This window comes from Macrotis lagotis, chromosome 1 (assembly GCF_037893015.1).
Source record: "Macrotis lagotis isolate mMagLag1 chromosome 1, bilby.v1.9.chrom.fasta, whole genome shotgun sequence".
Classification (NCBI taxonomy): Eukaryota; Metazoa; Chordata; class Mammalia; order Peramelemorphia; family Peramelidae; genus Macrotis; species Macrotis lagotis.
This window is the reverse complement of record NC_133658.1, coordinates 526,731,316-526,756,932: the sequence shown is the minus strand read 5'-3', so window position 1 is coordinate 526,756,932 and position 25,617 is coordinate 526,731,316. Positions and strand designations below refer to the sequence as shown.

The following is a 25,617-nucleotide window of genomic DNA, read 5'->3' as shown; positions in this document are numbered from 1 at the left end:
CCCTGCTGCTCAGTCTCTTTGGACAACTTTCCCTTTTCTTTCTCATAGGAATTATTTCTATTAACATCTTTAGATTTCACTCTTGAGAGCATCTCATTCTTCTTGAGCTTATTTCTGAGAATTTTATTCCAAGTTATCCAACTTATCTTTTCTTTTAAACTCCTGCACTCAATTATTGTTTATCTAGGGAGCCTGCAAGATTATATCCATTATCTTCTCCTCTATCAAACTCTAAGATGAAGTAGTCACTTCTCCACAAAGTTCAGTTCACATCATTTCTAGTTCAGCAAGTAGTTCATACTTGTTCATCAGAATACTTGTAGAATAAGCAGTTAGCCTCATTACTAATCATATCTTTAGAAGAATGAAATTATTATTAAATTAATCAAAGAATGTACCAACCCTCCCCCACCAATCCCAGTTATCTCTTGCTTCTGTTATCTCTTTTTGATCTGTCTCTGAATGCTTTAGTTTGGTTTAGGTCTTTAGTAGTATAACCCCGTGACAATACTGCTTTTTTTCTCAATATAATGATCATTACCTGAATTTTTTCTATCTTACTTCCTTAGCCCTGTTACCTGAATTTTCTCAGAGAATATTTCTTAACATATGGTGCTACTTCCACTCTCAGCACATACCTTGCCTTGACTACTCTACTCCTTATGAAAGGGATATACACTTCCCAAGCTATTTTACAGTAATGAGTCCCATCCCATCAAATGAACAAGCTATCTAACCCAGTCAAACTTGCCTCCTTGCATGTTGAGTATACCTGGCTTATTATCCATACTTAGTATACCTATGAACAGACATCTGAAGCCATTGGTCTTAACTGCTTTATCCTTTAGATATGGTCTCCTGTGTTTCTTCAAATACTTTAGGTGTCATTTTCTATGGTATCTAGTTCGGAGGGCAAATATAAGACATTTTCTCTTAAAGTTTTTGCAACTTAAATGCAAAAAAATTAAACAACAAATAAGAAAAAAAAGATAAGTAGGAAAAAAAGAGAGACTGGGATAAGTAAAGCTATCTTGTGAGAGGTAACCTGCTGCTTTCCCAACTGTCAACTCAGTAAGGTAAAAGCTGAATCTCATGTGCCTAGGGTACAGGTGAGATGAGAGATGATCTGATACATATGTCTGTAAGCACATTAAGTACTAACAAGAAGCTGCGATGATATGGACAAGCTTAGAACAGGAAGGGGTCATCCATGAGAAGCAGTGCCTAAAATAGATGCCTTAATGTGGCCAGTAATGTACCTTTAAGTTCTGCTATCATTCGTGTTTAATGAAAATTTCTTGAGGAAAATGAATCACATCTAAAAGAAAGGCATTAAAATTGCAGTTCCCAATAGTAAAATCCCTAATAAAAACGGTCATGGCTTGAAAAGAATAAGAGAAACAAAAAAATAAACAGAAAAATTGTCAGTAGTTTCCCTTCCCAATAAAATAGGAGGCCTATTCTTTAAAATTCTATATGTAAACAAAAAATAATAATCTGTATTTGCTATAATTAATTTATAATTTATAATGTAATTTGGCTACTATAGCTCTTCTCTGATGTCTCATTGGGTATGGAGATGACCTTAGGTTCTGAAAGGTTTTGCTGGCAGATCATAGGTTCTGACAAGTAATCTAGAAAGGCTTTGAATACAGACTAGGTGATAAGACTTCGTTGGTCATGGGAAGATCAGCGCAGGTAAACTCCTAAGTCTTTATAACGTGAAAGCTAGTCACAGTCACACATCAAATCACACTCTAAAGTATAATAATTTCCTAAATAAAAGTAAAAACAATGAGTCCCTAAAAAATCATCATGGGGAGGCAAGATATCAAATCATAGTTTAAGGCACAAAAAATAAACATAGCTGATATTTAAAAAAGTGATAATTCTAGAGTAAAAAGATTGCATAGCACATGTAAAAAAAGTCTAGAGATTGAATATATTAATAGGACATGGCATAATCATATAATATATAACTTTAGAATTAAAAAAACAAAATTAAATGTATTTCTTGGCCAAAACTAATCTAAGCTTATAGTTAACATTTCATATTATTAATTGACATAGACTTTGCAGGTTGAATCTCACTGCTTATAAATACTTATATTATTTGCAATGGGTTTAATTTTAAAAATTCAATTATGGTAAATTCAGACATTTATATACTTAAAAGTACATAAATGAGTTATTAATATATACTTTCTTAACCAACCATGATGTTCAATGGGAAATCTATAAAGTTTCCATTCTATTCTCAAGCTAAGGGGGTTTGACATCCCTAAGAATCAAGTGTAGATATTTAAGCTCCAATTCAGTTTTCTCACTATCCCTGATAAGAGAAAACTTAATGAAAGTTCAGTTGAATGTGACAGATTTGAATGCCGAAGAAAGGTTGCAAAGCAATGATCCCTGCCCTAAATGGATTTTCCATTTAAAACAGACACCAACGTGTGGAAACAAAGTCATGGTCAACAATGCTCATGGCTGGATAAATTTATTAACCAAATTAAAAGCATTGACATTACTTATCAGCACAGTGGAAAATACATTTTTTGAAATAAAGAAGAGACACTATGGGAATTATGTTGATTAGAGTAAAAATAGAAATCCTGATCCTTATTTTACTTAGTAGGGAAAGAGCTCTTAGGAAGCATGGTCTACTTAAGTATTGAAGAAAGAATATCTAGCTATTTTAGATTCTAGATGTGATTCAAAAGAGGACTCAGAAACACTAATATGATAAATGATCAAAAAAGAAATTATAAAAGCAGCTAATATTCAGAGTTTTTTAAAGTTTATAAAGCAGTTACATAGGTTATTAGAGTTGATCTTCATAACAATGTAATAAAGTAGGTGCTATTGCTGCTATCTTCATGTTAGTTATAAGGAAACTGAGACTGAGAAAACCTAATTGACTTGTCCAGTTTTACAGAGCTAATAAATATGCGAGGCAGGATTTGAATTTTGGTCTTTCTTCAAGTCCAACACTCTTACACAGAACAGAATGAGAAGTTAAAAAATACAAGTAGTGCTGGTAATGAAGGACCCTGGAGCAGAGAGAGAGAAAATCTTAATTCTGGTTGATAAGACAATAGGAAAGTGTTAGAACATCCTAATAGGGGTTGGTCTGTCATAGCACTCAATAGAAAAGACCCCTCTGATAGTGGTTTTATAGAGAAAGGAGCTGAAGATGAAGTCAGCCAATTGAAGGAGTGTTGTGAGAAGGCTTGAAAAAATGATCCCCATTTTGCATTTAAAATGCATGATTTACAGTAGCCATTATTTATTTCTAAAAGGTCTAATCCAATTTGAGGATTGTTTCCCTCCAGGGTCATCCCAGAAACTCCCAATTTTGAGTCCATCCCTTCTGAGTCAATTTCTCTAGAATATTCTGTTCCTAACTCCATTCTCTTTTCTTCCTTCTGGTACCATTATTAAATGAGACCTCTAGAAATCCAGGGCCCTAATGTCATTGTCTACACCTAAAGACCCAGGCTCTTCATTACCATCACCCACCAATAAGATGGGTCATTCACTCAAAACCTGATTGCTCACTGACTTTGATCCCACAAATTCAGAATGCTGTTCCCCCAACTAAAAATCTGACACCATCACTGATACTAAATCTCTAAAACTCACAAATAAAAACTTCTCACAATTCTCACATCCATTTGGTTTCAGGGCCATTTTCCCCTGCATCTTGGAACTTCCAGGAATTCTGATCCAACTGTTTTGGGAAACACAATAACAGGGAGGAAGAAATCTCTACTCCTAATATATAGCAATCAAACTTCTGAAAACTGACATAAACTTAAATAACACTATCCATTTGTAAACTGCAGATTGTTTAACAGCATATAAAAGAGATAAAGAAGACTAAGGCTATAAAATGAATAATTAAAAAGGGTAAAAGTAAAAGTTAAGGAAGGAAGGGTGGAATGAGGGGAATTTTCACAGTATACTGGGGATGGAGCAAAGGATATTAGGAATCTGAAAACTATTTTAAAGATTTAAAATTCTATTTTTTTTAATTTTTAAAAAATATTTAGAATTTTTTAATTTTAAAATCTAAAACTTAAAAATTAAAAATTTTTAAAAATATTTAAAAATTTGAGTCCTGACCTGGCTCCCTCCTTCCCTCCCAATCTTTCACTAGAGAAGGTCAATATTTGACACAGACATATATGTGAAACATACAATACATACTTCCATCTCTGGAGATGGATAGCACCTTTTTTTCACTAAGGTCTTTTAAGTTGACTTGAATATTCATCATGCTTAGAATAGCTAAGTCATTCAGTTACTCTTAAAACAATACTGCTGCTTACTGCATATACAATATTCTCTGGTTCTGCTTATTTCATTTAAGTCTTTCCATGTATTTCTAAAATCAACTGTGCTCATCAGCACAGTAGTATTTCATTGCAATCACTTATGATAACTTACTCAGCCATTCCCCAATTGATGGGCATCCCTTCAATTTCTAGGTTTTTGCCACCACAAAGGGACCTGCCATAAATATTTTAGAATATATTTGTGGGGGTGGCTAGGTAGCACAGTGGATAGAGCACCAGCCCTGGAGTCAGAAGTACCTGAGTTCAAATGTGGCCTCAGACCCTTAATAATTACCTTAGCTGTGTGGCCTTGGGAAGCCACTTAATCCCATTGCTTTACCAAAAACAAAAAAAACAAAACCCCCCCAAAAAACCCATATATGTGCTTTTACTTTTTTTCCTGATCACCTTGGGAAATGGACCTAATAGTGGTATGGTTAAGTCAAAGGGTATATATAGCTTTATAACTCTTTTAGGCATAATTCCAGATTGTTTTCGAAAATGCTTGATCAGTTCACAATTCATTTAATATGATATTAGTGCTCCAATTTTTCCACATCCCTTCCAATATCTGTTATTTCCCCTATCATTTTATTCAAGTGTGTGATGGTATCTCAAAAGTTACCTAAATTTTCATTTCTCTAATCAATAATGATTTAGATCAATTTATTTATGTAATTATATATAGTTTTGATTTATTCTTCCCAAAACTGCCTGTTCATATCTTTTGACCATTTATCAATTGGGGAATAATTCACCCTTTTATCAATTTGACTGACTTCTCTAAATATTGTAGATATGAGGTCTTTATCTGAAAAACGGTCTATAAAAGTTTTTTTCAAATCTGCTTTCTTTTTATTTTTGCCTACACTGGTTTTATTTGTACAAAATTTTAAAAGTTTAATGTAATTGAAATTATCCATTTTTATATCTCACAATCCTATTGCTTGTTTATTTATGAACTTTTTATCCCATAAATATGACAAGTAATATGTTCTATGTTCTTCTAATTTACTTATAACATTATTTTCCAGATTCTTACCTGGGAAGTAGTTAAAAACCTGGAGAGATGAATTATTAGTCATTAGTAAGATGTATCTTTTGCCAATAGGTTATCAAAGGCTACTCTACTGGTGCTATCTTATGTAAATGATGTCTACTGAAAGGCTTAGATACAAGAATCATTTTGCTTATTTACTAAAACTGAAGATATAGAATACCATCTCTCTACATAAAAGTATGTCCATAAAAGGAGAAAAAGGGAATAAGGAGAACAGCAATTCAATAACAAGATTGTAAAGAAAAACAAATATCTGAAAGACTTTACAACTATGATCAATGTGATAGCTAGCTAGGATTACAGAAGCCTGATGATAGTCATGCATTCAAATCATAACACAGAGGTGATAAGACTACAGATAAGCAAAGAAACAGAAATTTTCAAATAGAGCCAATGTATGAATTTGGTTTTTATGACCACTCATTTGTTACAAGAAAAGCATTTTATTTTTCCCTCAAGTAGGAAGAGCTGAGTTTAGGGAGGGTGGAAAAGTGAGGTAGCTATTATAATAGCAAAAAAAAAAATGAAGAAAAAAAGATTGTTAACAAAAAATTAAAAAGAAACAACAAAGTAGAGAGAAGTTAAAAAGAGGACAGACAAGTTGAGTACTATTGGAATCAACATGTTAAATTTGAATTATTTAAAAACTATACTTAAGTTTACATGTTCATGTACAATTATTTTTCTTTTTATAGTGATTGATGACTTAGACAAAAGGTAACTTTTTCCCCTTGTTTATATCTGAGACTTAAAAAAATCAACATGCTTATGACCATAATTCTGCTTCTGATCTAATCAAATCAAGGAATGACAAGTACCAAAACACTGCTACTCCCCTTTCACAAATGCAAACTGTTTTGGATAAACAGCAGAAGTTATTCCAATTTGGAACTTCTTATCTGGAAAAATAATTACTTAGGCTTCTAAAACTTGAATAGAATCTTAAATGCATTGACAAAATGTCAGTCAAAACGTCAGTCTTGATATAATTAACTGGGAGTTAATCAGGAAACTATAAACTTTATTACTTAAGAGGTCCCTGTAATATATAAGAAACTGATTAAAATGAAAATTGTTTTAAAGTGCCGTTTTTCCAACTACTAAATGGTTCCTAGATATAAAGTCTCAAGGGAAGAAATCTACACTAACATAATAAAAAATGCTCAAAATAAATAAAAATTAGATAAATACAAATTAAAAGAACTGAGGGTTCCACTGTAAGATTGGCAAGGTCAGCAAAAATGGGAATATGACAAATGATAAAGGGGCTTTCAGAAAAGAGATACATTAATGCATTGTTGGAAAACTGTGAATTAATCAGGTTCTTCTTGAGAGCAAAGTAGGAATGATACCTCCAAAGTTACTAGCTGCAAACTCTTTAAACCCCATAATGCCACTAGTAGGTTTATATCTAAAAAACATCAAAAAAAAAATGAAAAGGTTCTATGAGTATAAAAATAACAGCTCTTTTTTTGATGGTTAAAAAACTTAAAACTAAAAGGATGACCATCAATTGGGAAATAGTTGGTTACTTGTACAGTATATGAGTACTGGCATACAAATGTGTAATATGAATGGCCTACTGTTGAACCCTAAGAAGCAACAAAAACAAAGTGTTCCAGAGAAATCCTGAAAATTTAATGTGAAGTCATACAAAGTGCAGCAGAATGAAAACTATACTATACTATAACAACAAAACTGTAAAAACAACTTCAAAGACTTAAGAACTCAGATAAATGTGATGACCAACTATGACTCAAAGAGGACCAATAATGAAAAATGCTACCTATCTGCTGAAAGGAACCAAATATGCAGAATGAGATACACATTTTTTGGACATGGTCAACGTCAGTCGGGATTTGCTTTGCCTATGTGTATATTTGTTATAAGAGTTTTGTTTTTCTTTTGGGGGAAGGTAGAGGGAATGTAGAAGAGAGCAAATAATATCTGTTAATTGAACAAATAAAATGTAATTAAATAAAAATAAATTAAATAAAAATAAATAAATTAAAGTTTTGGGTTTTTTAATTTAAAAAATCTGTTTGGCATTTAAACTCTTTATCACTTGGCTCCTTTCTACCTTTCAAGGCTTTTTATGATTTACTTGCCTCCAAGTTCTTTATAACTACCCTAGAATACCAGACCCTCCTGCTCCCAACTTGGTGGTGTGCCTCCACCATGCCTGGAATGTTCTGATCACTCATTTTTACCTTTTCAATTGCATGGATTCCTTCACAACTCAGCTTCGATTCTACACTTTTTTAGGGGGTCCATCAAGAGGTCCTTACTTCTGGCTAGCTAAATTAAGATGTGTCTAGATTTTGCATGAATCTAGTCATTTACATGTTCTCTCCTGAATTAGAATATAAGCTCCTTTAGGTCAGTTATCAGCTTCTGCCTTTCCTTATATCCCCATCACTTAAGACAATGTTTGTCCTTCTTGTTTGTTTGTATTTTTAGGATTTTGCAAGGCAAATGGGGTTAAGTGGCTTGCCCAAGGTCACACAGCTAGGTCATTATTAAGTGTCTGAGGCTGGATTTGTATTCAGGTACTCCTGACTCCAGGGCCTGTGCTCTATTCACTGCGCCACCTAGCGCCACCTAGCCGCCCCAATGTTTGTCCTTTGTTGTTGTTCAGTCATTTCAGTTCAGTTGTGTCCAACTGAGGTCTTTGTGACCTCATTTGGGGTTTTCTTGGGCAAAGATACTGGAATGATTTGTGATTTCCTTTTCCAGTTCATTTTATATATGAATAAATTGATGCAAAAAAAAAAAAAGCTAAGTGACTTACCCAACATCACACAGTTAGTATCTGTGGCCAGATTTGAACTCAGGAAAATGAGTCTTCCAGGCTCCAGAGGATTGGCATTCTATCTACTGCATCATCTAGCTGCCTGACTTGTAGGCAGCTAATAATAGATGCTTGTTGATAAGAGGAGCTATTCTCTGCCTATATTTATTCTTCTTCTAGGGGGCAATTAGGTGGCACTGTTTAGAGTCAGGAAGAACTGAGTTCAAAACTAGCCTCAGATACTTACTTAGCTATATGACTCTGGGCAAATAATGTAACTGTTTGCCTCAGTTTCCTCATTGGTAAAATAGGAATAAACCAGGGTGTTGTAAGGATCAAATGAAATAATAATAATTGTAGTGTTTGTCATGATATATTACATACAGTAAACACTATATAAATGTTAGCTATTATTACAATAATTATTATATTCTATTGCCCGATCTTGTTAAGAGAATGATCATTTGAGCTTATATATGAACCTTTCCCTTTACACTCAAACCTAAAAACCACACCAGAACAACATAATAATGATAAAGATAAATAAGTAACTTACAAACTGGAAGCAGCTTCTGACACTTGGCTCAATGTTGCTGCCTCCAAAGGAGGCAACTTCACCCAGCTGCCTTGGGATTTGGATCGAATCATGCAGAAGGAGACCCAACCTGCGCTGGTCACAAAATCCCATTGAACTTGCCACCTGCTTAAAAAGATCTACAAGGAGAGGAGAAAATGCAAATAGTAAAATGTCTGCATACAGAATTATTCTAAAAAACATTTTTCTTAAAAGAAATGTGTTAGTGACAAAGAGTCATGTTGTGCCAGATCATCTCTATGGTATACCAGTCAAGTTCATTTAGTCTAAGCATGAAATAGATTAATGAAAATTTTTGAAATAAAGTGTAATCCTAAAGTGATATTTATATCACTAAACTGATAATTGAGAATTCCAAGCTCATCTCACAGTATTGTGTGAATTTTTATGCGAAGCATTATTAAAGATAAAAAGTTTTCATATTAATTGGGAACCTTTTTTAAGTAACACTCCTAAAAATAGTTCAAAATACCTTCTTTGTTTGGAATCAGAAAATCATTTTAAGAAATATCAAAATTGGTAACATCTGTTGAATCAAAGGATTGGCCAAAATTGCTCATTAAATAGAGCAATAAACTGGCATAATGTTCACATTATTTTCAGAAATGAAATGCATTTAAGATATTTTAAAATAAATGTTACCAAAAAAAACAAGCTTCAAAAGAATTAATCAACTCTTACTACTATCAGCACAATTACATTTTCATGGAACCAGTTATATTAAAATATTTTCTAAGCTAAAGATATTTCCAACACAATAGTAACAAAATTTAGGTCATGCCCAAAGGTGGTCCCTATCCAGTAAACAAAAGCATGTTTACCCCAATGTCATGAATGTGCTGTCAATTGCCCATTTCATTCACATTTAGTTATATTAGAAATACAATTCCTGAAACCTATCACCATTAATTTATAATCATATGTCCTAGTCCATGTATGTGGACAGACATGCTCTAAAAGAATTTCATCATCTAATTGAGAAAGTGCTATCTGAATACAGGAGAGTATTCTGAAAGGAATTTATCAAAAATGTCTAAGAAAAATTTCAGTTTGAGTATTGTGTAGGATAAAAATGGGCAAGAAAGAACTCAAAAGTACTTCTAGAAAACATTTAAGGTTCGAATATCTTGGGGGGAGAGCAACTTCAATAAAGTCCTATGAAAATAAAATGATGGCTCATCATGATAGAGAAGTGAATGTCTGTTCTTTTTTGAATTAAATGTTTTATTGATTTCTTTTGTTTTATACCATTTCTGAATATATTCTTTCCTCAGCTCTATAGAACCTTCCTTTGTCAAAGTAGGTATAGCATTTGGGGGTGGTGGTGAAGGAGTTATCATTTTAAAGTTTAGCAGAACTAATCACACATTGACAATATCTGAAAGTACATTAAAAATTCCACAACAGGCACGGCTAGGTGGCGCAGTGGATAAAGAACTGGCCCTGGAGTCAGGAGTACCTGGGTTCAAATCTGGTCTCAGACACTTAATAATTACCTAGCTGTGTGGCCTTGGGCAAGCCACTTAATCCCATTTGCCTTGCAAAAAAAAAAAAAAAAACCTTAAAAAAAAAATCCACAACCATGGCCCTACAATGAAAGGGGAAGGGGGTAAATTTTCTCATGTTTTTTCTATGGTCAAGTTTTGACCCTTGGTTATTGAAGAGTTGCTTCTCTGACACAGCTCACCAAATAATGACAAGCTTCAAAGACCTCAAGGACAGGTAAAGTGACAGACATTTTTTTAATACAGTCTAGATGAGACAGTTCGATGATAAGAGTACTGGATCTGGAATCAGGAAGATCTGAGTTTAAATCCTATTTCTGACATATACTAGCTGTATGACGACGTGATGTCTATTTTCAGTTTTCTCATTTGTAAATGAGTATAACTGCACTTAGGGTATTTCACTAGTTGTGATGCTCAAATGAGATCATATTTGTAATGTATTTTCTTTTTTTTTTAAGATTTTTATTTTGAGTTTTACAATTTTTCCCCTAATCTTACTTCCCTCCCCCCTCCCCCCAACAGGAGGCATTTGTTTCCCATGGCATTACACATAATGCATTTTCAAACTTTAAAAAGCTATCCTAGTTTCAATCATTCTTCTTATTGTACAAGGATCTGGCTAGTCAGGTGCTGGGATATCCAGCAAGAGAATGGTCATTTAGTGATTTCTTTTTCTCTCTCTCTTCTTTTTTTAAGCTTCAGGAATCTTAAGATACTGAAAGTGTGTGGATATATCACACACTTGTGATTTGTATCAAAAGAGTAAACATCCAGATGTGGACAATTCTTTGTTTTTCTCCTTTCTCTAGAACTACAATATTATTATCTGAAAGTTCTGGCTGACTCATTTCTCTTCATTTTTTCCCTGTGTATATGCACATAGGCACATGCACATATATATTAATTTCATCCACTAACAGGCAAAAGGATTTCTTTTTCTTTTTAAGATAGGCTTCACATTAAGCTAAGTGCTTCTTTCTGTGTTCATAAACTCTTGGGAGGAGAATGGGAACATGTCATGTAAATGGATCACCCCTTCTATTTTTTTTAAGAACAATCTAATTGTCAGTCAAAACCAATGTAATGTGGGATTTATATTTTAAAGATAATACCCCCCAAAAAACAAGATAAATGTTCATCTTATAACTCTGAGGTTTCACCTCATATCCATCAGATAGTCAAAGGCAGCAAAAGAAACTGAAGAAGGTTGGAGGGTCTAAGGGAAGGAAAGTGCATTAATGCAATGTTGGGGGAAATTGTGACTTGACCTTACAGTTCTGAAAAACAATTTGGAGTTGTTCAAAGGAAAAAGTTACTGGAGAACCCTTTGGTCCAGCAATATCCTACTTGCCATAAACCCCAAGAAGGCCAAAGACAGAAGAAAAGGACTCATTTATATAAAAAGCACTTTCTTTGCAGCATTTCTGGTGTTAACAAAAAATGGGAAGAAAATAAGAGCCCCACTGATTGAACAAGTTGTGGTATATAACCATAATGAAATATTACTGTGCCATAAGAAATAATGAATATGAATAATTCAGAGAAATTTGCAAAGATTTGAATGAATTAATGTAGAATTAAGTAAGCAGAGCTGGAAGAACAGTTTATACAATGGTTATAATAACATAAAGGAAAAATACTGAAAAAATTCAGAACTCTAAATTAATGCAGTACTCAATTAAGAGAAGCCACTAAAGTGAAAAATACCAACCTACCTCTTGAGAAAGAGGTAGGGGACTACAGATTCGAGTGAGGCATTCATTTTTAGACAAGATCAATTAGACAATATAGTTTACTTCATTATACTTATCTATAACATGAGATTATTAAAGGTGGCAGAAAGGAATTAATAGGAAGCAACAATGATATAAAAAAAATGAAAAAGCATTGACAAAATGTTTTTTAAAACTAAAAATAAAGTTGTTCTTTCTTTAGTAATAAAATATTAGTAATTTCATAAAGTTAAAACTAAGGGGCATAACCTGAATTCATTAAAGATAGTAAATTTAGAGTTTGAGATAGTTCTAGTCCCAATTCCTTATTTTTACAAGTGAGGAAACTGAGATCTGAGATCACACAAGTAATAAGTAGAAAAGTCAGAATTCAAAACCTGAATCTGATTCCAAATGCAATCTCCTTTCATTATACCATGCTGACTCACAAAAAAAAAATCTTACTGAGTGACAAAACAAGTAATATATCTTAAACACAAATGCCAGACATTGTAGAATGCAAGTTAACAATGAATCCCAAAGACTATGGAGTTATACAAATTAAACCTTCAAATCTATTTTTCTGACTTCCACTAGGTCAGGAAATCACAGTCTTCAGCCCACAAGAATACATATTTTATTCAGAAACATTCAATTTGTTGTACAACAGTGCTCATATTGGAGGAACAGTTAATCCTTTCTGAGGGATTTTCTCTCTATTTAGAAAAACATCTTTTATTTCTGTAGATAAATAGTATAGGGTATACCATGTCAGGCTTTGAAAACATGTCTACAAAAAGCACTCAATAAGGGTACATATGAATCATTTTGTGAAAACAAACAGTAGGTTTTGTTTATTCCCTCATCTACTAACTAGGAGTATAGTTAATTAATAATCAAAATTAATAAAAGATAAAAATATACACACAAATTAATATGCACAACTTACATCTGTACTTGTCTTCCAAATGTGCTTTACACAGGGAAATAACACCAGTTTTAAAAGATAGGACACGGATTCTTCCTGTGCGACCCCTAATATAGGAAAACGAAGAAAACAGTTGTTGATACTATTTTAACAGCTTAATTCTAGCACTATGATTCTCTTTAAAAAAAGAAATTTAAAAAAATTATATAAAGCTTAATCTCAGGAATCTACCTATCAACATATAATTACTTTTTTACTTCTTGCGGCTGGGATTGGATGGCCTGTCTGGGACTATAGGGCCAGGTGGATGCTGGGCCTAAGGGGTGGTATGGGGGCTCGGGGCCTCTTGGCCCCAGGGCTGGGGATCTGTCTGCTGCGCCACTCAGTGACCCTACAGCAGAGTCAGAGTGAAAGGAGAGAGAAAATATAATACATGGTAGTGGAAAAATATGAAAGGAGGGAGTTGCGATCAGCAATGGCAACAGTGAAAAAACATGGAAGTAACTTTTGCGATGGACTTATCATAAAGAATGTGATCCACCTGCGACAGGGTTGCTGGTGTTGGAACAAAGACTGAAGCACATTTTTATTATTATTATTTTTGGTGGGTGCAGGGCAAATGGGGCTAGGTGGCCTGCCTGGGGCCACATAGCAGGGTGATCATTGGGTGTCTGAGGCCGGATTTGGACTCAGGTGCTCCTGGCTCAAGGGCCAGTGCTCTGTCTGCCACCCAGCCACCCCTACTATAATTACTATTTTATTTTAGGTCTTTTTTTCCCTTTTTTTTTTGGTTTTTTGCAGGGCAGTGGGATTGGGGTGGCTTGTATGTCACACAGCTGGGTGATTGTTGGGTGTATGGGGCCGGATATGGGCTCGGGTGCTCCTGGCTCCAGGGCTGGTGCTCCATCCATTGTACCACCTGGTCATACCTACAATTATTACTATTATTATTATTTTTAATTTTAATTTTTTTTCTCTACCCTTTATCGCTCAAGTGAGTCTGTATTTTTTGGGGGAAGGGGTATATTGTTTACTCTTAAACAAGAATATTTTATTAATGTATAAAAACATTATTTTTACAAAATGAGAATAAATATTAAATATAAAAAACAAAACAAAAAACAGCATATAATTAGCATTCTTAATCAAATATTTTGGCACTCATCACCTACTGCTGGCTGACTGATCAGAATCCAATAAATGAAAGCAACACAAGTGAGCCAACTCAAAGGCCTATTATTGCTCAAGTACACATTTGAATATAATTTATCTAAGAACTTACTTAAAATGTAAAAGTAACTAAGTTTTAACAAAAGGTCTTTTAAATTTTTTTTTAATTTATCTGTGGACATTCAACAGCAGGTAATACAGGAAAAATTAAGTTCCAAGGCAATAATTAAGAGAGTGGCCTCTGGGACCTGAGCTTCCTTTGTTTTTTGTTTGATTGAAAAAAGTACAAGTTAATTGTCACAGCAGTTTTTTTTTTAAAGCTAGCTTATTTTTATTAGACTTTCCACTTAGGGTTAAGAAAATCACTCATTTCAGTTGCAAGAAATATAATAAAAACGTTTATTTAAAAATACAACTCTCTAAGAAAAATACTACTTTCAAATGTTTTATTTGTTATAGTTGCCAAACAGAGGTAAGATTTTAATAACTAAATTAATTTTTGGTAGATGTAAACTTGTATAGAAATATAGCTTTGTGATTAATGGTAACATGTAAAGATGAACATTAATCATTTGTAAATAGGATTATTTTCTGGACTGGCAAAAGATAGGGGCAGAGTAGACAAAAAACACAGTATATTTGTTGAAAACTTTTCTTACTTCTTATTGATGTTCTTATTGGCCTAACAAATAGATGTTGGTAGTAAAAGTCTTTTAGAAAAATTTCCCTATCTGCCTCTCTTAAATCTTTTAACATCTTTCTGGTTACAGTTATTTCTCATTTGGGACTAGTCTACTCATCTATTGGGGAAAAGCTTCAGACATATATTACTTTATTTATTCAAAGAGTTGAATAAACAGGTTGGATCTGAATACAGAAATCCCAAGTCAACAACCCTGGGAAGTTTCTTTCTCTTTAAGAAAAAGAAAAGTAAAGTAAGTTTATATAACTTAATCTTCAAGGTCTGGGACTTGGCAAGATATAGTTTTCAGAAAAGTTGAATGCAAGTTACATACAAAAAATTTCTATGAACTTATATGAATTATTTGAAAATGGAACTGATCAAAAACCTGTGACAAATCTGAGAAAAACAAACCCAATATCCACTAACATTTTATGCCATTATGGAAGAAATAAAAAAAAAACTGTGTCCATGATAGTTAAGAATTTAATATCCAGATCTTTCTGAAATTTTTTAAAGTGACACCTCGACATTATTTTTTTTAGGTTTTTTTTTTTTTGGCAAGGCAAATGGGGTTAAGTGGCTTGCCCAAGGCCACACAGCTAGGTCATTGTTAAGTGTCTGAGACCGGATTTGAACCCAGGTACTCCTGACTCCAAGGCCGGTGCTTTATCCACTACGCCACCTAGCCGCCCCGACATTATGTTTTAAGACCAAAATATTAAACTTCAAGTTTCAAAATAGCAGGGAATGAGGTGAAGACACTGGAAAACTAAAATTGTAAGAGTTGTCATATCTTCATTAACCAATGAAAATAAGATTTTGTTGCTACTTGGAAAAAAGTCTGTAATAAATTCTGATATATAATTCATTTAAATCTTTCTAGAACTTCTAACTTAGTTGGCTATGGCACATGCAGGATCAGAGCAAAAATTACGTCATAAATTAAGCTCTAAGAAAATGTGATTAATGATGGTGTCAAACCTTGACGATATTTAAATAAGTTAATACACTATTTGTAGAAATGTTAATGATGACAATAACTGGATTTTTAATTTATTCATTAATTATCATGTATTTTATTCATTTATTTGTATAAACTATATGTAATATATACATATTCATTTAATCATTTATTTATTATTCCTAACTAGTAAATGAAATGGATACAAGTCCCTGACAGATATTCTAAGCTTTTCCAGCAAGAAAGAAGGAATGCTTAAAATAGTTGAAAATATTCTTAAATATAAATAAAAGAAGATCTAAAACTAAGATGGAATACCATCTAAGTGCTCTTCCCAATTGGTATGGAGGGTTAAAAGACATCTTTATAGCATTAAACCCTACAGTGGAAAATATTCTGAAAAAAAAAATGACTTTACCTATTATGGGTTTTATAGCATTAGAAGAAATCTATGTTTTTACCTCTCACTGTTCACTTGGAAAACAAATTACCCATTTTTGACCAATGGCTCAACTAAGGGTGACTATTAAGCCATAAGCTTTATGTAATGTGTCCTCTAACCAGTTTGCAACCTTAGTAACAAGCATATATGTTCGGTGTGTGTAAGGAAGACTGTTAATTACTCCTATCACTGGTAGGGCAGGTAAACCTTTTATGAGAAAGTGAAATAAAAGCTAGCTGCACATACGTATCATAAACATTCAGCAGCCAGTTGAGGCACATATCCACACAGAGAGGAACATTGACCAGGTTATTGTGCTCTTGCTCCAGTCGATCATAAATAGTGGTCAAACAGTTAATGATCTGTAGGATGTCCATGGGCTGGTCATTTTGTTTGAGGTTGTGCTGGTCCAAGGCATCACATGCAGCAGACAGACTCAGGAGATCCACTGGATGAAATGAAAACAACAAAATAAATAAATAAACAAGGAATAAAGATAGAACAAAAATCAAATTATTTAAGAATAGTTTTCTAACAACTACTTCTTTCCCTTTAAAAAAGAAATCCCACCAGGACTAAAAATGTTCTCCAGTAATTAAAAGTAAAAAATACCCACTTTAAAAAGTGTTTCTATTCTCCCTAGAGCAGACAGCAGGTTTACTCCACAAATCTAAATCCTTTCAGCTCTGCTAAATATTCAAGGTCACAGACTGCTCAAGTCTTTCAATAGACATCAAGTTGAGATTAGGGTTAGTTGAAGTAGAGGGGTTTTTGGGGGAGTGGGGTGGGGAGGTTAGAAAGGCCTCCCTCCTTTAAAAATTTTAAGTCCTTAAGACTTAAAGGGTGAAGTTCTCTAAATAAACTGAGCCACTTCCAACTGATTAAAAAAAACACCAGTTTTTATAGAGACTTTAAATAGGTATTAACAATACCATCTTGCAGAGTTAATAAGATTTATCAGTTGGATGAATCTGTATATGAAGAATATTTTACTTCCAGCTATGCATTTATAACTGTTAGTTATTTTTTTTTTTTGGAACATTATTAAACCTGCTAAAAATCTGACTGCTTTTCTTTTGAAAAAAAAAAGGGAACAGATTACTCTATGGTATTATAATGTGACCAAACCCACTGAAGGTAATGGGCTAAAATAGTAAATTAACTATACTAGCCACAGACTAACTAAACTAGCTATAATTAGGAAGATAATATAGCCTCAATTTCACTTTCAATTTTACTTTTAAATAGTAATTGCTCACATTTATCCAGTGCTTCCTATACCAAGTTCTTTTCAATTATTTTGCCATTTGATCTTCACAAGAACTGTAATTATCCTTTTACAGATGAGGAAACTGAGACAAACAGAGGTTAAACGGTTTGATCAAGTCACAGTTAGTCCAGTGTCTGAGGGCATGTTTGAACTCAGGTCTTCCTGACTGTAGATCCAATATTCTTTCATACAATTAGAAAATATTTTAAAGACTACTCATTTTTATCCTTAACTTGGTATGAAAACTAATAAAATGCTGAAAGACCAAAAAATTTAACTAAGCTAAAATATGTGCCGTATCTAACATCAGCAACCTATTTATCAGTTCTATTCCTAAGGGTCAAGAAATATGCTTTCCACTAATACTAATTTATTAAACAAACTGGAAATGCAGCAGTAGCAGAGTGAGTCGTGTGTGTACTCACACTTAACACTTTCAACTGTAGTTTACTTTGAATACTCAGTTCCTTAGAGATGGAGAATCAATGGTAATTAAGAGAACTCTTCAAGAGTCAGGGTGGCAGTTTAATTATAAATGCATCTCCATATAAGCATGGGTTCTCCCAGTCTATAACAGGTTTTCCTACTACTAATCATCTTACATACTTTTAACCATGTGTTGGACTAAACGTCTGAAATGAAAGTAATGGAAAAAATGGTGCAAAGTGGTTTTCTTCTTTGGAGAAAGAAAAGGAGAAAGTAAACTATGGGAGTAGACTATGAGAAAATATATATGAATTGCTTTTCTAATTATATTACATATAATTATAACCAAAATACCACTTTCTTTTCTCTATTCACTTAAAAATATGGTAAAATCTTAAGTCACAGTCATCAAATTTCAGAGATGAATGGAGCTCTTCAAAGCCTTCATATTTTAAAGGTAAGGAAACTGAGGCCACAAGAGGTTAAGTGACTTTTCCTAAGGTCATGCATAGTTGGGTTTAGAATACAAGCTTACCAATATTCCTTCCATTAGATAATACTGTTTCTGATTGTGGAATTGGGAGCTGATATTTTCCCTTTATTTCTCCAAGAGTAATGCCTACTTTTATTCACTAGTTTCCCTAAAATGTCATACAGTATTTCCAAGTACATTTCTCCATCACATTATTTAGATATGCTGTATGACTGAAGATGGTTCACTATTCTTTAAGTCTCTATCACTTTTAGGCTAATTTTTCCTTCCATCAGTGTCTTAAAACTCTAGTAGACTGATTAAACTTCCACAGTCCTCTGCATATGAATCCCTTGCCCCTTGAATAAACAGCAAACTTTTTATTCTTCCCTGATTGAGTATCCCACTTTCTACAACAGCTGTTCTAGATCTCTGTTCTCTTTACTTCTCCTATACCACTCTCTTCAAAGAGGACTTTTTCCTCCCATAAATAGAGAAAAGCTAGGCTATCCGTTGTGATCCTTTCTTCTCTACTATAGTTCAAAATCCTTCTATATCACCCCCCATCCTTTTCTTTTCACCAATTTCTGATGAAGAGTTGGCCTTTCTTATCAGAAATAATTCCTCTGCTTGTTTCTTTTCCCTCCATCCCCTTCCATTTTCATGGGGGTTTTTCCCTTCCATCATTCCTTGCCCATTTTCAATCTCTCTTTATCCATTAATTCTTCCTGCCCTGCTCTTCCTATAAACTCAGGTATCCCTCAGCCTTACAATTATAATCAAATTCCTAGGGAAACAAAACAACAACAAAATTACACATGGTCTCCATTTCTTCATCTCTTACTCATATCTCAAAAAATCTGGCTTCTAACTCTACCACACAAATGAAACCTTCAAAGTTCTTCATTTCAAGAACTTCTTCAAAGTGATCACTACTAAACCCGAGAGCCCATTCTCAGTTCTTATTCTTCTCTACCTCTCAGAATCTTTTAATTCCATTGACCACCTTGCCTCTGAGACACTCTTACCTGTTTGCTACCTGAACAATGCCTCCTTAAGAGTAGAGATGGTCTATTGTCTCTTTTGGAATAAACAGTATTTAATTAGCACTGTTTATTGATTGATCTCTTGTATCTTTCCCCTCCTTCCATTCACACAGACACCATCCTTATTCGTGTCCTTCATAATCTCTTGCCTAGGCTTTTAGAATATATTCTTTATTGCCCTCTCAATTTCCAGTTTCTTTCTTCCCTTGACAGTTTTTCTTCCACAGTTACCAAAATGATCTTCTTGAAGTCAGAACGTGTTCTAATGCCATCACTACTCAAAAATCTTCAATAATTCCCTATTATCTTTAGGATAAAATCCAAACTCCTTAAATTGTAATTGAAAGGTAGGCTCCAGTCCACCTTCCTGGGCTTAATTTAATTTACTGTAGATTTCTCACTCTCATATAACTTTGGAATTCTGTTTTCCTATCACTGTGCCTTGATATATGTTGTTTCCCCATGTTTGTAATACGACTTTCTCCTCTTTGCCATACAGAATATTATTTTCCTTCAAATCTTATATCAGGTGCTACTCCTGATCCCCTAGTTGTGGATTTCCCCTCAAATGATCTACTTTTCAAATATCCCCCTGTAAAGTGTAAGATCCCAGAGGGCAGACAGTCTTTGGGGGATAAATATCAATATGAAAACATTGAGCAAATTTTTGGATGAGAGTGTAAAATATTAAGACTAATATTTATTTTTTAAAAGGCAGAAGCATTTTAATTTTCTTAATGTGTTCTGAAGGAAGAATAAGAAAAGACTTTTACTGACAAATTTTCTAGTAAATGGGAATGAGGATTCCAAAAACTGCCATCATGGGAAGGAAAGGAATGATTTTTTTCCAGCATCAGTAATGTGCTCCCCCCAACAACTCCTCTTCTACATCTTACAGAAAATCAGAAAGAAAGTATATTGGTTTCTTCAAGAATTGCCTTTGTAAGGGCATGAATAGCAGCCATTACATAAAAAATTTCAGATTCCCTTTTAAACAAATCAAAGCAAACTTTTCTATCTCTGAACTCATTTTTTCATTGCAGGTTGAATTAACCTCAGTGAGATGATGATGAGAAACAAAAAATACTTTAATTTTATTTTATAAGGACCTACACTTCTTTTCTCTGTACAGGTGAACGGATAACAGTACTGAAGGAATTTCTGGAGTTTAAACAGCTCCAGTGGGGAGCAAAGCAATTGCTCTGTGATAACAAAAGCAGAACACGGAATAGTCATGAGAGAAATATTGTACAGTGTTCTCTGCTAAAACCAGATGTGATTAGACAAGAGGGCAATCCATCATGGAAGATTACAAACCACATATCCAAAAACAAACACATAAAATAGAACTCCCATTTCACAGCAGATTCAAAAAGCACTTATAGTCCACACTACTAGTTATTTGAAAGGGGAAAAGAATGATTAACAATTTATTTGTAAAGCAGTTATTTTAAAAATATATTTGCTCCTAAACAAACACTTTGAAACGTTTACTCCAAGACTTTGCTTTGTTTTTGTCTTTATTTTAAATGAAGTAATTCTGTAAGCATCAAACAAGCAAACATTCTACAGGAAACCACCGTTTCACCTCAAGCAATTAACTTTCATTTTACATTTTATGCACTTATTCAGAAGCACAATTCCAGGTTACACAAAAACCTTTCTCTGTTCTGACACATCCCTATTCTCAAAATATATTATAGTCAAGGATGTCATTTATTAGCCCTGAAAAAACCAAGGGAGATTCTGGACTAATCCTAGGGCTAGATGGCTTTAATCATGATGAGGATGAAAGAGAAGAAAAATACGACATAGAAAAAAGTATCCATGTGTCTCTAGGCTGGACTCTGCTCAGCAAAGGGAAACATTAAATAAGAAAAATGGGACTCATGTACCTGACTCCCAATTATCTTGTAAAGAGTATGAGCACTGGCCGCCTGCATATTACTCTTCCTGGTCCTCATAAAAAGAATCTCTGGTTATTGTACCTGCTTACCTTCTCTTTTACACTTACTCATCTCCTGGATACAAATGAACAGCTTTTATGAATGTTTTATCATCTATGTCAGAGAATCTGAGAATTTTCAGAAAGACCTTAGAACCACTGAGTGCAGTCCTTTCATTTTACAGAGAGAACAGAAACCCAGAGAAATGAAAAGACTTATCCAAGGTAATATAACTAATCTGTAGTAGAGATGGTGGCTGTGAACTCTGGTCTCTTATTTATTCAAATCTGTTATCTTTCCATTACAGATACATTCTCATTTCATGAAACCCATGGACAGGAGGAAAAGAAAGAATTAATTAATGGTCAAAGTTGATTAATGCTGTAAAGTCCTACTGTAAGCTCAGTTCCAAGAGTAAACCTGGATGCTCCATGTTGATATATAAATAATCCTTTAATCTAATTAGCACAGGCAGAGAAAGAGGGGATAATTGGTAGAGAAACTGCTAAGTATTTCTAGTCTCTTCTTGCCAAGACTGAAGAAGGAGACTGTGGGCAAAGTAGACTGACTGAGATCATACTGTTCACTTGCAGTCTGCACTTGGGGCTGATGTATTTTAAAAGCAAATCTACACAAAGTAAGCAAGTCAATATACTTTGATGTGAATGTCAAAAAAAAAAAGCTAAGGTACATTTAAAAACAAGAGAGCAATTTTTTCACCTAGTTTGCAGTGGTGGGTGGCTAGTGGCACAGCTGCGCCTTTATCTAGATAACAAGCAGGCTGCAAAAAAGTCTCTGTACTCTGTAATTTAGTTGCTGAACATTAACAAATTGTTCCCTATTTCTTGTTGATCTCAGAATATTTTTTCTTCACATTTATGAACTGTATTATATTTATTCCTATAGTTTTGTCTCACTTTAATCCATAATAGTTATAAAGCAAATATACTTAATATGTTAAGTGCATTTTTATTTCTGCCACTTAGCAAAAAGGAGGTATATTTCTCATTTCAGAGGTCACCTATGTTAACATGAGAAAAAAATGGAAAAAGTAACCAAAATGCTTAGATTATTTTTTCTTTAAAATAGAAATTTGAGAAAAAATAAAATTGTATAAATATTGCAGCAAATTGAACCCAAGTCTTGAATACTTTACTGGTATTTTGTATTGATGCAATTAGCTACCAAATTGATTTTCTACCCCTAATGGCCTGAAAATTAAAACATATGGTATAATACGATATCATTCAAATAGATCCATATGTTTTGATGGTGCTCTCTGTACTTATGATATATGTAAGTTGAGTAAGTTTCTCCAAATACCTGAATATTAATTATTGCTTTTCTTTGTATTTATAATACTTCTCTTTATGTTCTGTTGTGTACATGGAAATGTTTTATATTTCCATTGTTTTGTATTTATGTTTAAAATGAATAGAAAAAAAATTTAAGTGGGATTGGGGAGAATTTTCTTCAAATAACATTGATAACCTCTATCATAAACTCAGCCTCTCTAGGCCTATTTTGAGCTAGGTAAGAAAGAAGCCTGGGAAAAGAAAAAGTTAATGTTCATGGTATCCTTTTTTTTTCACATTTCTAACTGGAGTGTTATTATTTAGAACAAATGTGCCTAAATATTGGTTATACAATATCATTAATATCTGGTAGAGAATTGTTTTAGTTTTCAAATCAATCAGATAAATTGAAGGGAAAATCCTGATGTCATGTTAACTTCCCCCCACCATAGTCTTATCTGAAATTTCACTTTAAGATGAACATGATGGAATCAAGAGCACAACTTTATTGTGAATGGAATAATTTATGAATGCATTTAGACAGGAACAACTTGACTGATCTGTATATCGAAAGTCAAATTGAAATGGAGAAGAGTGAGAATGACTCTCTTCTGACTTCCTGTATACCTTTAGGTCTCCAACTATTGCTCACTGGGACTGATGATAAATTCTTACAAACTCTTATAGTCTCCAAAGGAATATTCCACCACTTAACTATAATAAATTGTTCATAATTACTACCTTCATAAAGGGATCAGTCAATGTGGAATAAGGTGGGGTTAAAAGATAATAAAGAAGTTAGTTCCTAAACCCTGCAGGGAAAGACTTCCCTAGCTGGATTCTCAAAAAGGATCATTAAATGAATCCCTAGTCATGGGATAACAGTGGTTTCACTGCAAAAGAGCCCATAGAGCTAAAAAGAAAACCATCTGAACCTCAAGCTACATGGAAACTGTGTCTCAAGATTTTCTCTGTAAATCTACCTGATATTATTATATTACATATATGTAATTTGTATGCAGCATTTAAGCCTCTACATCTTCAAGCTATTTGGGACAAATGAGTAATTCTGTCCTATCAACATTCACTTGGGCTGAAATGAACATCTATGTATCTCCAAAGTTATAGAATTCTAATTCTAAAAAGAAATGGCAATACTTTTCATAGAAGTTATATATAAGGGACCTTGTATTTAAGTTTCATTAAATTAATTTCAACTCAGCCCTTGATCCTAAAAGTACATATAATTAATACAAAATTATCTATATCCAATAACTGAGAAATGACAAAAAAGCATGGGAGTAAAATTAGTATTCTGGACCAAGCCTAAGTCAAGGGAATGCTCAAAAAAAATTCAATACCAAGTTATAAGCTGCTGACAGCTATTCCCCTTCTCTTCAAAAGTGGCAATACCCATTTCATTTTTCATCAAGGAAAGAAGAGTCAAAATCTCTAAGCCCTGGGTTAATACTTACAGCAGAGGGCCTTCTGCAGTCTTCGGAGTTTCATGGCAGTTCTATAAGCCGAGAACCTGACATTATTCAGGTCAGCTAAGGAAAAAAGGCAAAAGACTATTTATTATTTCATCAAAAAATTTCACTGACAAAGAAATAATCATTTGGTTAACAAAAAAAGGTTCAAGAATTAGAAAATATATCTTGTCTCTCTGCTCCAAGAAACTGCTTTGAGGGATGAAGTTCTTTTAGTGATGAAAGTAGCAAACCTTCCAAATGCAGATTTGCTTTTCAAAATTCAGCAAAGGCTAATTTTTAAGAAGAAAAACGGTGGTGTATCCTTCTTGGGTACTCTGTGTGTGTGTGTGTGTGTGTGTGTGTGTGTGTGTGTGTGTGTGTGTACATATGCATTATACATACATATACATAAAATGTTTCAGGAAAGAGAAAAATTTTTCTAGATTGTAAAACTCAAGTATAGAATAAAAAATAAAGAATTCAACAAACAGAATAAACTGTGATAGGAATTATGCTAGGTATTGAGGATATAAAGACACAAATAAAATAATTTTTGAACTGAAGAAGAAAAAGCAATTTTTTCTTTTTAGATAATTTAAGATTTAATAGCCAATCAAGATGGGAGATATTTTAACAGCATACAGTTGCCCAATAATTTATTGGCATGTTCTTACCAGTATAGCAAATGCATTATTTAACTATTTTGTATACATTTGTATTAATTGACTTTTTATTTATACCATGGATATTTATATATGTACTTTTTGTCCATACCACAATAGAATATTTCTTCTAAGTAAGGTGAGTTTCATTATTTGTACTTGTTTATCTTTAGCTCCTGGTTCTTGGTAGGCACTTATCAATACAATACTCATTGATTGATTTTCAGAAATCTTCAACCTTCACCCTTTAAAAGTCTTCAATAACTAATTTACTAAAAGAAAACAATTCCCTTACTTTGTTTTCCATCAACACTTGTATATGATGCTATGGTCATTACACACAGTTTTGTTCTATTTTTATGTACATGTTTACCATTTGCCTAGTTCCAATTTTGTAAAATCCTTATTGGCAGGATATCCTCTTTTCAAATTGCAGCTATGAACAAGTAGACTCTAAACAAGATTGCTGCATGAACAAATGAATAAATCTGAATAACCTTCTCAAACATTACTATTCCTATATAACTAATTCTAAGTTGTGATTAGAGAAGAAGGTGGGCCTTTATTTACTTCCAATAGAGTACAAAGCCTGGAGTCCTGAAGATGTGAGTTCAAATTTGACCAAAGAAAATTAGTAGCTGTGTGATTCTGGGTAAATCATTTGACCTCTGTTGGCCTCAGTTTTCTTGACTGTAAAATGGGGATACTTTCGTCCCAGGTCTGCTGGAAGGATAAAATGCAATAATATTTGTAAACAATACAGTGTCTGGAACCTACTTGGTATTATATAAAGCTTTTTCCCTACTTTCCCCCTTCTCTCAATAGGGGAATTAAATATC

The 25,617-nt window shown here is 33.4% G+C and overlaps 1 protein-coding gene across 10 annotated transcripts in view; it reads right to left on the bottom strand.

Moving 5' to 3' along the window:
• DMD (dystrophin) overlaps positions 1–25,617 on the bottom strand; it is a 2,282,785-nt gene that overhangs the window by 81,378 nt on the left and 2,175,790 nt on the right. For all 10 annotated transcript variants that reach the window (XM_074220296.1, XM_074220284.1, XM_074220285.1 and 7 more), the window contains 4 exons: positions 24,120–24,194; positions 16,436–16,637; positions 12,953–13,038; positions 8,745–8,902 (listed from right to left, as the gene is read on the bottom strand). In XM_074220296.1, coding sequence (XP_074076397.1) covers positions 8,745–8,902; positions 12,953–13,038; positions 16,436–16,637; positions 24,120–24,194 — 521 coding nt within the window. The remainder of the gene's footprint in view (positions 1–8,744; positions 8,903–12,952; positions 13,039–16,435; positions 16,638–24,119; positions 24,195–25,617) is intronic.